Source organism: Sinocyclocheilus rhinocerous, unplaced genomic scaffold (assembly GCF_001515625.1).
Source record: "Sinocyclocheilus rhinocerous isolate Xijiao unplaced genomic scaffold, SAMN03320098_v1.1 scaffold2050, whole genome shotgun sequence".
Lineage (NCBI taxonomy): Eukaryota > Metazoa > Chordata > Actinopteri > Cypriniformes > Cyprinidae > Sinocyclocheilus > Sinocyclocheilus rhinocerous.
This window is the reverse complement of record NW_015661574.1, coordinates 332,537-345,782: the sequence shown is the minus strand read 5'-3', so window position 1 is coordinate 345,782 and position 13,246 is coordinate 332,537. Positions and strand designations below refer to the sequence as shown.

The 13,246-nt window shown below is 37.9% G+C and overlaps 1 protein-coding gene across 5 annotated transcripts; it reads left to right on the top strand.

Annotated features, from left to right (window-relative positions):
• Nucleotides 1–4,944: 4,944 nt before the first annotated feature.
• Nucleotides 4,945–12,406, top strand: LOC107726373 (serine/arginine repetitive matrix protein 1-like). Of its 5 annotated transcripts, none has more exons than XM_016535923.1 (10): nucleotides 4,945–4,990; nucleotides 6,177–6,237; nucleotides 6,334–6,996; nucleotides 7,362–8,000; nucleotides 10,016–10,146; nucleotides 10,264–10,357; nucleotides 10,442–10,490; nucleotides 10,643–10,717; nucleotides 12,025–12,177; nucleotides 12,305–12,406. In XM_016535923.1, the coding sequence occupies exons 2-9, from the start codon at nucleotides 6,197–6,199 to the stop codon at nucleotides 12,166–12,168; spliced, it is 1,836 nt and encodes a 611-aa protein (XP_016391409.1). In that variant the 5' UTR covers nucleotides 4,945–4,990; nucleotides 6,177–6,196; the 3' UTR covers nucleotides 12,169–12,177; nucleotides 12,305–12,406. The 5 variants fall into 5 exon arrangements, with proteins under 5 accessions (XP_016391409.1, XP_016391411.1, XP_016391410.1 ...); XM_016535925.1 differs by lacking the exon at nucleotides 4,945–4,990 and adding an exon at nucleotides 4,997–5,173 and having other exon boundaries at nucleotides 6,181–6,237; XM_016535924.1 differs by lacking the exon at nucleotides 4,945–4,990 and adding an exon at nucleotides 4,997–5,173.
• The last annotated feature ends 840 nt before the right edge of the window (nucleotides 12,407–13,246 follow it).

The window sequence follows — 13,246 nt, the reverse complement described above, 5'->3', positions numbered from 1 at the left end:
TAACTTACAAAGGCCAGGCAAAGTTATTGAGGCAATGACTGTATGGAGCTCTTGGTTAGAAGACAAAAGCTTGTTAACCAAATGATTTGCCGCAGGGAAAGTCTGATTATCAGCATCTCACATCTGTTGCAAACACATTGTATGCAAACACTTCTCTTTTTGACTACACAAGCAACACATCCTTTAACTGATGCTGTTCTTGTGGAAATTATGGAAAGATTGAGAGATAAAGGGCAAGAGGAGTGAAAAGTCGAAAGACAAAGTCAAAAGACCAGTGTCTGAAAATGTAACCCAATGAACTGAAGCATATTTTAGTTTTTATGTATTTTTATGGTTCACTTAATCCACAAATGTCATGTGAGCTGTTATGTACTAACGAACACAGTAAGAAAGAAGGTGTGTAAGAGATTGCGTGATGAAAGAACCACCAGAGATCACTAGTTTAGGATTCATTTCTCTCTGATAATCTGCAATTATCTGGACCTGGAGCTAATAATGAATTAAATCAATGACCGACGTCAGAGAACTGTAAACATGCAATTGTGTTGTTAAATTATTTGAAATATTAATTAGCTGTTATGTACTAACGAACACAGGCTTAGGATTCATATCTGAGATCTATCAGCAAAACATATGGCAATGCGAAGTGAGGATAAAAGTCTGATTTCTCATTTATAATGGGGGTAGTTTCCATCGTTATTCATTATTGTCTGTTGAATGGGTATACACTGAGGGTTTTGTAGTGAGAGTTTTGACAGATCTATTTTTACCAACACAACCAAAACAACTTTTGACTGCCTATAGCAAAAATAATTCTGTGTTTTTATGGCATTTACTGTAAGAAAGTAGGTGTGTAAGAGATTGCGTGATGAAAGAACCACCAGAGATCACTAGTTTAGGATTCATTTCTCTCTGATAATCTGCAATTATCTGGACCTGGGTTCTAAAAAATTATGGCCAAAAAATGATCCCTAAAGTAATTCAGTTACCTACATGTAAGTAAGCCATGTTTGATGAACAGGACCTGGGGCGGGTTGCATAAACTGCTTAGATTAGTCTTAAAAAGTTAGTCGTCTAATTTATTTTCTTCAAGACTGGTCATAACTTTTTAAAGTCAGTTACAAAAAAGGTAGATTGGTCTAATTTGTGAATAAAAAAAACGAGACTGATTACAATTTTACTGTGTAGTATGAGCACACAGTGAGTGCGCTGTGTGGTTACACTTTTAGCTCACTGTGACACACACATTGTGACCACACCATGAGAATCGTGTGAGCTCATGGTGACATCATTGTGAGATCAAATTGTTGACTGGGCTCTTGGCTAACAGCTATTTGGTCAAACTAGTTTGTAAGACGCAGTCTTAACACAGTGTCTATGTTTATACAACTGGCCCCTGATGGTCTGGGTCTGCTACTCACTCCGTTACAGATTACAGATTACATGATGAAAACTGTAGTCTGACTACTTTTTAGATTACTTTTAGATTAAGAGACTTTTAGGTTGACATTTTTTTTTCAATTTACCATTAATTGATATTAAAAAAGCACATAGAAAGAAAATATATATATTTTTTATGTCAACTTCATAAAATGCATTACACATTACATTACACCAGGGTTTCCCAAACTGGCTTTAATGTATAAACTGTATGGGTTTGTGAGTTGAATAAAAGCTAATAATGAATTAAATCATAAAAATATAAAATACAAATAATTTAAACACTAAAAATACAATTAAATCTTTATTTGTTTACCTGCAAGTCAATGTGATCAATGACCGACGTCAGAGAACTGTAAACATGCAATTGTGTTGTTAAATTATTTGAAATATTAACTTCCGTAGAGATAAAGTAAATATTTTATTTTAAGGGGTTTGGCTGACAAAATCATTTGGGAATCCCTGCACTATATGTACAAACATTAATAAACATGAAAACAACAATGACATGACATGCCTAAAGTCTTCCAGGTTTGAAATATTTTTGTCCCGACGTCCAGAATGAACAGTTACTGAAGATCACTGGATATGATGACGACATAGTATTTCACAGCTATACACCACTGTGTTTAGTACCTTGCATAATTATTTGTTTTATACATGGTCTAATTCAGGGGTGTCCAAACTCGGTCCTGGAGGGCCGGTGTCCAGAAGAGTTTAGCTCCAACCCCAATTAAACACACCTGAACCAGATAATCAAGCTCTCACTAGGCATACTAGAAACTTAAAGGCAGGTGTGTTGAGGCAAGTTGGAGCTAAACTCTGCAGGACACTGGCCCTCCAGGACCGAGTTTGGGCACCCCTGGTCTAATTGATCTCTTCACAAAACTTGAATTCATCTCTTAGATTTAAATGGATTAGTTGACTTAATGACCTTTTTGGATGTTCATTAATGCGTGAACTACAACTAAGGGACAGAGACAGAAAACATTATAATAAATATTTGTGTTTCGAAGATGAATGAAAGTCATACAGGTTTGGAATGACATGTGGATGAGTAAATGATAACAGATTTTTCATTTGTTGGTGAACTAGCTCCTTAAATTGCATGCATTATACAGGGAAAAGAGAAATATAATTTCATTTTCACATACTAAATTCAATTCACATCATTCTAGTATATCCTCAGTCATAACACATACACTCTTAGAAAAGATGTGTTAAAAAATTACACACTTTATGTGTAACACTCTAATTTACACATTTTGTGTCATTAACGTTATAGCTAAAGCACATTAGTAGCGTAACTTCACTGTAAATCAAGCAGCTTTCTGTTGGTTAGCGCGGCGAAAACGCGTTGAAAACTGATTTCAAATAGACACTTTTCCCACTTTCACTCGAAATTCCCGAGAGTGAAGACACCTTTACAAATGACTGAATTTAGCACGCAAAATTTCGCCAAGCAGTGGTAAATGTGACCGCACTTTTAGACTCTGTATTTTACTCTGTTTTTGTCAGTAAAGAAATGGTGCTAGCAATGCTCTTTATTTATTATGTCTAAAGTATTTAAAAGTTTGCTGAAATGATTAGCATTATGTTATACAGTGCTGAGCCACTGGTGCAGACCAGGTAACGTTAGTTTACAATCTAAATTTGCTAACATTATATCAAATAAGTGATGTCTAACATTATGTTTATTACACAGCAAATGAATCAATCAGAAGATGGACCATTTTCTATGTTCACCATTCAGGTGAGCACTGCAATAAAACTCACACTAAATCATTCATTCATACTAAATCAAGCATTCTTTAGTTTATAAACTTTAGTTTATATTTTAGCAGAAAGATCATCACATAGTGATTTCTTGCATGTGTCTTAGTGTGTTTCTGTCTCAAACAGCTAAATCATTCATTCATACTAAATCAAGCATTCTTTAGTTTATAAACTTTAGTTTATATTTTAGCAGAAAGATCATCACATAGTGATTTCTTGCATGTGTCTTAGTGTGTTTCTGTCTCAAACAGCTACCCCTTCACTGCAGACAAGCTGAAGGCTAAATCCTCAATTGGAATCTTTCTCTCTATGGATCTCAGCATTTTTGGACAGAATTTATGTAAGTATTCAAATTTAATCTGGCATAATTTAGTTTACAGTTCAGCTGAAATGTTTGTATATGTTATTGACAAGCTGTTACTTACAAATATATATTCTTAGAGTAAAAAAGGTTTAAAAATGTAGGTTAAAAATAAATTGACACTAATGTGGAATTTTCTCCTCTCTCTCTGTTTTAATATAGTGTTGGAACCCGGGATCTCCACTGAAGGACGGAGTACATTTGTGTTTGTGGACGCACATACAGACCAGGGAACATTCTGATGTTGTCAGTCAAGTTCTGAGCTGGATCCAGTCTTCGGAGAAGTTCATCTATTCCCAAAGGTGGACAAAAACATTGTGTTGGCTTTTAAAAGGCTATTTTGATAATGACTTTTACTCCTATGCTGTGGAAAAGATGGAGGAGTACAGACATTGATAATAAGAAATGCTTTTAGAGCATCAAAGAGACTTCTTTCAAAATACTTTTGGCCACCAGTGTACATCAATCCAGCAAAGTTTGGAAAAAAGTGAAATGATTATGAAGGTGGGGTTATGTGTCATGTTACCTAATGAGATGAAAAGAACTGTTTTGTCCTGTGTTGGACATTTCCTTTTTGACTGCTTAAAATTGTATATATATTCTGCAGTTCTATGAATGTAATTGTTGATATTTCATCATAATAAATATTTTGACAATAAGCTAAACAACCAATGATTTTTCCATCAACATTTTGTTTAGAATTTCATGTATGTTTTTGAACATAATGTATGTAGTAAAGGACAGCACATAATGTGTTAAATTATACACGTTTACACATCTTTGTGCAAACTTTTCTGACACATTTACTGTGTTAAAATCATCAACACAATGAATGAGTAAAAATTAACACAAAAAACGTTGTCCCAGAACTCACCCATTAATGTCTTCAAATTTAACACGGGTTGTGTCATTTTTAACAGATCTTTTCTAAGAGTGTACCACAGTCAAGGTAGTCAACAACCTCTAGGCCTATGACAAGTGGAATAATGAAATGTGCATGTAATCTTATTTTAACCCAGTATTTTATGTGCTGGTCTTGGGTAACAAAGAGAAAAGACTTTTTCCTATATAAAAATGGGTTTCACTTGGCAAATGGCTCTCATATATGTCATTGACAGACACAAGAGGTTTCAGCCTTGAGCAGTGAGTGACAACTGTCTCATGCTTGATCTGATCTCCATGTCTTTTTGTACGGTTTCAACTCCAATACGTTATTTTTATCCTTTCCCCCGCGAAACCACTATTTTTGAATGAATGAATATAATAAATATTAGGTTTACAAAATGATACAAAATACTAACAATGCAAAGCAACAACATGGGCGCAGTCGAGATTAATCCAGTCAGTTCCTGTCCCGACGTGAACGCGCCGCCTCTGCTGACGTCACGGCGCAGCTGTTCGGTTCGTCTGAAGGTAATTTCACAGTCAAGCCGTTTTGTTTTTCGACGGAACGGCTTCGATGTAACTACGACGGCGACGGGTTTTTGTTAATTTGAAAGCATACACGGTTCATCTTCGATCGGATGTGGAGCGTCGTATAAAGGAAGACGTTTGTTAGCTATCACGGCTAAGCGTTTGCTGATGAACTAGATTTGGGTATCTGTTTTCGCATCGGACAACCTTGGGTATGTCAAAACAACTCAACCGGTCAACTTTGTCGAAATTAAAAATCTAGACATTTAAACTTTGAAAAAGCGCTAACTAATACCGTTGCATGATGTTATTTAAACTGTAATTGAAAATGTTTTCGCTTTGTCGTAGTTTCGCATTGACGTTGAAAGCGGAAGACGCTGTTTGACTTAACTTTGATGTGTTTTTGTATTCAACTTAAAATTGCATCTGTTTAAAAAAAAAAAAAAAAAACCTTTGTTGTATATTACACGTGTAGTATTACCAATGAAACGTGTTATGTTTGTTTCGAATTACCCTGAATGTGAAACGCAGGCCTTGTCGGCCCTGAGACACGCGTTCATGTAGGCCAGGAATGTGGTGTCGTCGACCTCGTCTTAATTCGCTTAATTTCTAATTAATTAAATCAAGGACGATACTTTATTTCAGCATGTTGTGTAATAATTAATACATTACATTTTGAGTGTACATTTGATTATTTGTCCCTGGAACACGATTTATGGGGCAAAGTATCATGGGATTAAAACGCATTCAGTGGTTTTATATCGATTCCTTGTAGTGTGGCGTGATAATCTCGATATAAATGCATTGATCAGGTTAGACAGCCATATGCTTTACATGTATTTGTTAAAAGGGTTTTTAAAATATATTGAACTAAAAAATTAATTTTTAATAAAACGCATTGAAAATGGCTCTGGGATAGTGTAGCATGTATTTTTAGATCATTATTTAAGATAGGCATGTATTACACATGCTGAAAATTATAACTTGTTTTTTTTTTTTTTTTCCTAGATTTGTTATGCAAAGAATAATGCCAGAATTTATTGCCATTGCACTGCTAGTCTTTACTTTCACTTTCTGATTTTAGAAGTGTTTTCCCTTTTGTTTTGCTGTTTTTATGTCAGTCCTGTTCTGTCATTAGTGTAAATGACATGAAAGAGTAATATTTTATTTATTTTTTTCACTGAAGATAGGTTTAAAAGCTGAAAAATGGTGAGACAACACTCAGGATCTCCTCGTTCCAAACACAGGTACTACAATGCTGTAGATAAAATATTTAATTCTGATATATCTACATAATGATCTATATAACAGTGGTTCCAAATTTACATTTGTTTTTAATACAGGCCTTTCTCGGACGGCTACAGCAGCATGAATCATGAAGGGCGATTTGGCCCCCCTTCAAGAAGCCAGAGAGGTTTCAGAGGACCTCCTGGAAAAGCCCCACCAAGTTGGAGAGATAACAACAGCAGTGGACCCCAGCCATACCCCAAGAGGCCCTCGCTCATGGGTGAACGCAGAGAGCGACCACATGGACAGTGGATGCAGAACCAGAATAACTTCCATCCGTATTCCAGCTCACAGGATTCACAGCGGGGCCGCAGAAGGCCTTCTCCGCCCCGCACAAGCCGCCCTCCCCCAGTCCAGCACAGGCAGTCCCTACATGGTCCTATACATGGACCGCATAGCCACAGAGCACCACTTTTCCACAATAACCACCCTAGCCACACATCTCCATCTCGCCATTTCCACGGCCCTCCGTCAGATAGGCGGGTCCCTTCGCCACATAGTTCCTTCAGGGGTCCGCAGCGACGCCCAAGCCCTCAGGAGCATGACAGGAGCTGGTGCCCCACACCTCGGGAGAGGCCCTTTGGCCGACCAACACTTGGAGGGCACCACTGGAATGGCCCAGGAGGTTACCCTCACCCCCCCGGTGGGGATTCGAGGCTCTCCGGCACACCCCATAGAAAACCCAGAGAGTTTCATGGAAGGAGTTCATATCCAGAGAGGTACAGGAATGAAACTGTGCAGGCTGGGTAAAGTAAATATACAGTTATGTGTTAGAATGCAAAAGTCCAGTACACTGCAGGGTGGTGAGAGTAAATCCCAGCTTCCTTCAGCTTTCTGTCAGTGTAAAGTACAGCAGGATCTAATGATAAAGCCTATAAAGTGAAACAGTCTGTCTGGAGAAAATGTAAAACCATTTGAGGCTTTTTCCCCTTAAAGTTATACTGGCACAGAAGTGATATGGCATTCAGCAGCCTGGGGCTGGATCTAAATTCATAGACGTTAAGAGCTTCCACAAGAGCTTTCTCAAGCAGCACAAACTGGCATTATAACCAACATGTTTGTATTGTTTGTAATGGATATGTAGGTGGTCTGCAGAGAGAGATCAGCGTGCACCGCATGGAGAGGTTGGAAGGGAGTTCCGGCGCGCCGGCATGGAATGGGCACGGGGAAGAGGGGGAAATCCACATACTCGGCCCCCTTACAGATCACCGGCACGAAGGCCAGGCCCACCCCCATCTGGCTCATCATTCAGACCATATCCGCCTTTGCGACCTCAGGAAAGGCCCTTTGGACGGCCAATGAAGAGGAACAGTCAAGAATTCAGGCGGCCACCGTCATCAAGTGGTTTGGAGCATGGGCCACCAAAGCGCTTCAGCAGGGAATTGTCAGCGAGACCTGTTCCTCTCAGGGGCTTCCGAGGTCGTGGTTTGTCCCTTCAAGATAAGAGTCGACTGCTAAAGGCACAGAAGTTTAGAGCAGAGTCAGTGGCCCGGTTCAAAGTGCCTCCACCAAGGCCAAGAATCTCAGACAGAGTCCAGAAGCCCACGCCTCAGACCGCACCGAAGAATGGCAAAGATTCCCCAGGAGTCTCACCACGCAAGTTATCACTCAAAAAGATGTCATCATCCAGAGAGTCATCCCCGAACACAGATTCCAAGACTGCAGAGCCTGAGAGGGACTCCGAAACAAAGGTGGAATCCCATCGCTCTGTGAGCGCACACAGGTATGGTATCACCCCTCACACTGTGGCAATGGGCGCGTGATGTTTAGAAGGTCAAGCTTCCTGTTTTTCAATGGCACAACTTTCATCAAAGGGGTGTCGCCTTGTCAAATGAGATGGATGAGGAGAGAAAAAAGAAAATCATGCCTGTTTTCCTCCTCATTATTGACAACAGTATGATGTTAATCCTGTCATTGTCCAGAATACCTCTGTCCTTGTCAAGAGAATGTGATAAGAGATAAGTCTGAGCAAGTGGTCTTTCAAAAGTTTCACAATCAGTCCATGTTGTTCCAAAAGTCAAATGCCATTTGTTCCACAATGATGCATCCAGATCGACATTGACCCAGAAGAGATGTTAAAAATGTCTTCCAGGGAGAGAAATGGTTTTTAAGCCTTAATTTTAAGTGTTTGCAGAAGGACACTCTGCCTCATTATGCAACTAACTGCAGTAACAATGAGCAAAATCCAATCTGTCACGGCTACGTCTTAAGGACATAGGATAGGATGTCTTGGAAAATGGAAATGTGAATGGATTTCATAGAGAATGGACAAGAATTTTTCACAGCCAGATTCCATTTCTACATTTACGACATTTTGATACTATCATTTGATATTTTTCCTTTTGAAGAACTTAAATGATTGACTGGATGAAGAAACATCAACTCCGGGGCTTTACTGCTGCTTCAGTGGAAAACAGATTTGTTTGCAAGAAGAGAGAACTCTCTTGAATGAATCGCCATGTACCATTACTTAAAAGAATAATATCAGATGCTGAGCAAATCTTACCAGATGACCGTGGTTAAAAGAATGAAATTCCAATTCCAGTTACCTCAGGAATGCCTTGAAACTGCGCTCAACAAGAGGCCTCATCTTGTGAGAACTACTATGAGAAAGAAGACTTGCATGCACTTTCTTCTACGACAGATCAAAGAGATGGGAGCAAAATGGACATTCTCATTTGTCACATCCCTCCTTTGTAACTACAGACCTTTGTCATCACGTGGGTGGTTTTTATGAAAGATTTAGGCTCTTGAATGCCTTTTATCCTTGTCATTGCAGCATTGCAAGCAGGGATCTTGTTATTTTACAACCAACCCATTGACTGAAATGGCAGCAAGTTGGAGCTGTGCTGAAGATAAGACCTGATCCAGTTGTGCCTAATGAAACGTTTGCCAAAATGTCAACCATTAATTTATAGTCACCCTCAATAGAAGTTCTGCAACAGAAGAACTATCTGAGCACGTTTAGCTCCAAATACCTACCCTTTAAGTGAAGATGGATATACATATGCGAAGAAGTTGATGAATGTCATTCCACAAACCCATGTAGTTTGAAGCTTCTGGATTTTAATCAAGGAGAACTGGCCAACAATTTGTCAAAATCAATCCTGTATTTGGAAACTTTACCTCAATGCCATTGCAGAATCCAGAGCTGCAAACCAGCATTTATACCATGAAATGTGTGTTCCAGCAAGAAGCATTTGCAGTCTCCAAACACATCTAATCCAGTGTGAGAGGATGGGTTGAGAAGAATGTGTGACTTGTCAAGTCTGGATAAAAAGGAAGTGCTTGCATGCCAGTCTGTTCACTTTTTGGAGCGTAACATGATTCCTGCACGGCGTTCTTCAGTCTGCCAATATTGGTTATTCACATTAGCGAAAGGAAGGCTGCTAAAGGCCAAGGTGAATCAGGGAAAATTTATCTGCCAATTCAAACTGAAGCGTGGAGATGATGGGCTTGCTCTGCTGTAAGTACCCATGTAGTAATCCATCACTGGTCCTTGTGCATTTGCAACAGTACAATTGGGTTCTTGAGGACTGTGAATGTTTGAGTAATTTAGTTTGAAGTGCAACATTTCTCTGCTCCGTTCACAAGGCACAAGTTCATTTCACTTTGAAATCAGAAAACATTTGTGCATGCCTTCTGCTTTTTCTGAATGCTTTATGATTAGAATTTATTCCTTAAGAGCCCGGATGATGTGGATCACTTGTTCAAATGCCTTGTTGACTTTCTTTTCAGCTCTTCACCAATAGACAGACGACTTTCACGTGATCTTGTTGTGGTTTCCCATTGGGAGGCGGGGCACAAACCCAGTACTAGCCCTAAGAACAATGCACCCTGGAGAAACAAGGCACCCAAGAACAAATCTGGTAAAAGTCTGAATGATTGCAAATAATTCACTCTGTAGCAATATGCTAGTTTTCATGTTTATACTTGTACATTTCGTAACTTTTTTTTTTTTGTTCTTAATTTTCTCGATCTTACAGAGGAATCAGAAGCTCATGGGAATTTAACATTGAATGAACGCTTCACCAAGCTTCAAAGTCCTACTAGCTCTTCACAGGACCAGAAAGAAAGACGGTAAGTGAGAAACTGTATTCTTGGTCTGTTCTAGCTGCTAAATCTTAACAATTTGGCTGAATGCAATACTTTACAATTTTGTAGGTCTTCTGGAAGTCCAGAAAACACCCAAAGGAAGCCTGGGTCATTTCAGGTAAAGTCTTAAAATGTCAATGTCTTTTACTAATCGAGGGTGCCTTAAAAGTAAAAGCTTGTCTTGTTTTTCTCGTTTTATATTGTTTTTACACGTGTTAGTCATTTTTGGTATAGTGATTTGTAGTGAAACATTTGTTCTTCTGTACATAGAGGCCTAATTGCGGGGCAACTGCTGGAGTGAAGAGGGGAGCAGCCCCTGACGAAGTTATTAGGAAACCATTGATGGTAAGTGATGCTTGTTGGTATACTGTTTTAGAAGTGAAAAGTATTATTATTCAGTCACAACACTGAATAATAACAATAATACATGATTATTATTAGAGATCGACCGATATAACGATTTACAGATATTTTTCCCGATATTTAAGCATTTTACAAGAATCCGATAACGGTTTTGTAATATCGGATTCACCGATAAACGCCGCCATCTTGTGGATGTTTTGAATTGCGTGCAGGATCACCATTGCAGCGCATCTGAGGGGAAACAAGACAACAACAACGGCGTGCACGGGTACTTGATTTACTGTAGTTAGTAAACTTTATTTAACATAACAGCCATTAATGCACAAATGAGATGTATTACATAAATGCCTGATATGCAGTTTATGCAGCTTGGCTCGAAGAAATGGAGACGAACTCACGGAGTCATGTAAGATAATTCGTCAAGTCCTGTCCCAGAATGAGCGCATGTTGGAAATAAAAATGCTAAATTTAATTCTCTGTCCGTTGTCTATGCTCATTAGTCTCGTGAAGCCGCATTCATATTGCTGTTCACTCACCGGGTTGATGCTCAGGAAATGCTCCAGCACGGCCACCGCATGTAACTTTTAACAAGATTCACTTGTTTAAAACACCCTAAATTGTATTAACATTTACTATATAACCATTATTTCGCTAATAAACATCTAAATAGATACAACTCTATGGAAATTAATTATTTATTATCTCCACGAGCGATCGCAGTTTGAATAACTGAGTCAGTTTGAAGTTTGAGTCTGTGTAAATTAGGGCTGTGCGATTAATCGAAAATCGAATCAAAATCACGATTTGAGACGTTGGGATTTCCTAATCTCAAAGCCTGAATAGATGCTTTTTTTGAACATTTTAGCAATTTAAAAATATTTAAAAAATGATTTTTTTTTACATGGCACCCCTGCTCTCGACAGACGGCACCGCATGCTTTAAATAAAATGTTTTTTTATTGTTGTAGTATGAAGATTAAATTTAACATGAAAGACTGCTAATTTTCAACACTTTTCTTAAGATGACTGAAAGGAGAAACCAAAGTGAAGTATGGACTTCACTCAGTCATTTATTGACTTTATAACAGTAAATAAATATCGGTTCCGCATATCGGTTATCGGGCACATAAACATGCAAATAATTGGTATCTGTATCGGTTATAAAATATCAATATCGGTCGATCACTAATTATTATTTAACTGTCTAGTCTTTGTAGTAGGCTTGATTTGGCTTATGTAGTGTTTCCATGCACATTGCAAATAAATCCATAATATTTTCTGTCCTCTTAGGGCACTTTAATTCCAAGACCACCCTTCAATCAGAAGCCTGTCTTCAAAAAGAGTCAAAGTATCATGTCAAAGTACAAGAACTTGCAGACGTTGAGGCATAAAGTGCCCCATCAGCGTCAAGCCACTAGCTATCGCCGGTGGTGACCCAAAATTGTGAGTCCAATTTCACACACCTGAATGATACAGATTTTTTTTTTTCCTTGTCTGATTTTTGTTCATTACTGTTGAATATTCAGTCATTTAATTATATTATCCATTAATATAGTTTTTTTTTTTGTAGATCGCATATGCTGAGGCAAGTCGTCCACTGTAGAGCCTCTCTATGGAGCTCCCTTACCCCATCACTTTCTCTTATCTCCTGCTGCGCAACAGTTTGAACTAATCTCCGTAAAAAAAAAAAAAAAAAAAAAAAAAAAAAAAAAAAAAAAAAAAAAAAAAAAAAAAAAAAAAAAAAAAAAAAAAAAAAAAAAAAAAAAAAAAAAAAAACGCAAATAAAAGTGTTATTTTTATTCTATAGTAGTTTTTGTTTTTGACTTTTTTTTTTCTTTGATGTGCTTTAGAGATAAAGTCTTGAATTCTGTGCATTTGTCTTTTTGGAGTTTCAAAAACAGAGATTAGCATTACATTTTTGTATATACCTTTAACCTGTACAAAACCTTCTGTTTGCCAGAATTTTGTGATAATATGATTTTTAGCTTTGGTTAGAATTCTTTTTCAACATGTATTCATGTTTATACATCAGTGTATGAATAGATGCTTTTTGAAAGTGACTGTTAAAAGACTCATATCATGTGAAGTGATCCCTGTCGAACGCTGTATGATGAGTAGCTTTCATTTGATGAAACCAACTGAGTTTTGAGTGTCTGATTAGTTGAGCTCCATGTGTTGATAAATGACTTCCCTCAAAAAGTTTTGTTTGTGTTGCTCATAAAAGACATGTACATTCTTTGTAATCAGACACTTTGAATAAAACTGTAATTGTCAGATGTCTTCTGTTGTGTGAAATCAAATACTTGTCTTGTTTGCGTGCTGGATTCCCTCCCTTTTAGAATGTACTTAAATTTTAGAATTTTTTTTTAAAGCTTTTGAATGCTCAATCACAAAACCAACCAAAAATTGACCAATTTTACCTTTTTTCTGATTCACATGATCTAGCCATGGTATCGTAGCAGTTTACTGCTGAATTCTTTCCAACCTGTTTTTCTGTCATCCATCAGTCTGA

Bases quoted from the DNA above. Each gene is read 5' to 3' on its own strand.
- LOC107726373 (XM_016535923.1), top strand. From the start codon at position 6,197: ATGGTGAGACAACACTCAGGATCTCCTCGTTCCAAACACAG. The intron at 6,997-7,361 runs GTACAGGAATGA...ATGGATATGTAG, and splicing joins AGGAGTTCATATCCAGAGAG to GTGGTCTGCAGAGAGAGATC. The intron at 10,147-10,263 runs GTAAAAGTCTGA...TCGATCTTACAG, and splicing joins GGCACCCAAGAACAAATCTG to AGGAATCAGAAGCTCATGGG.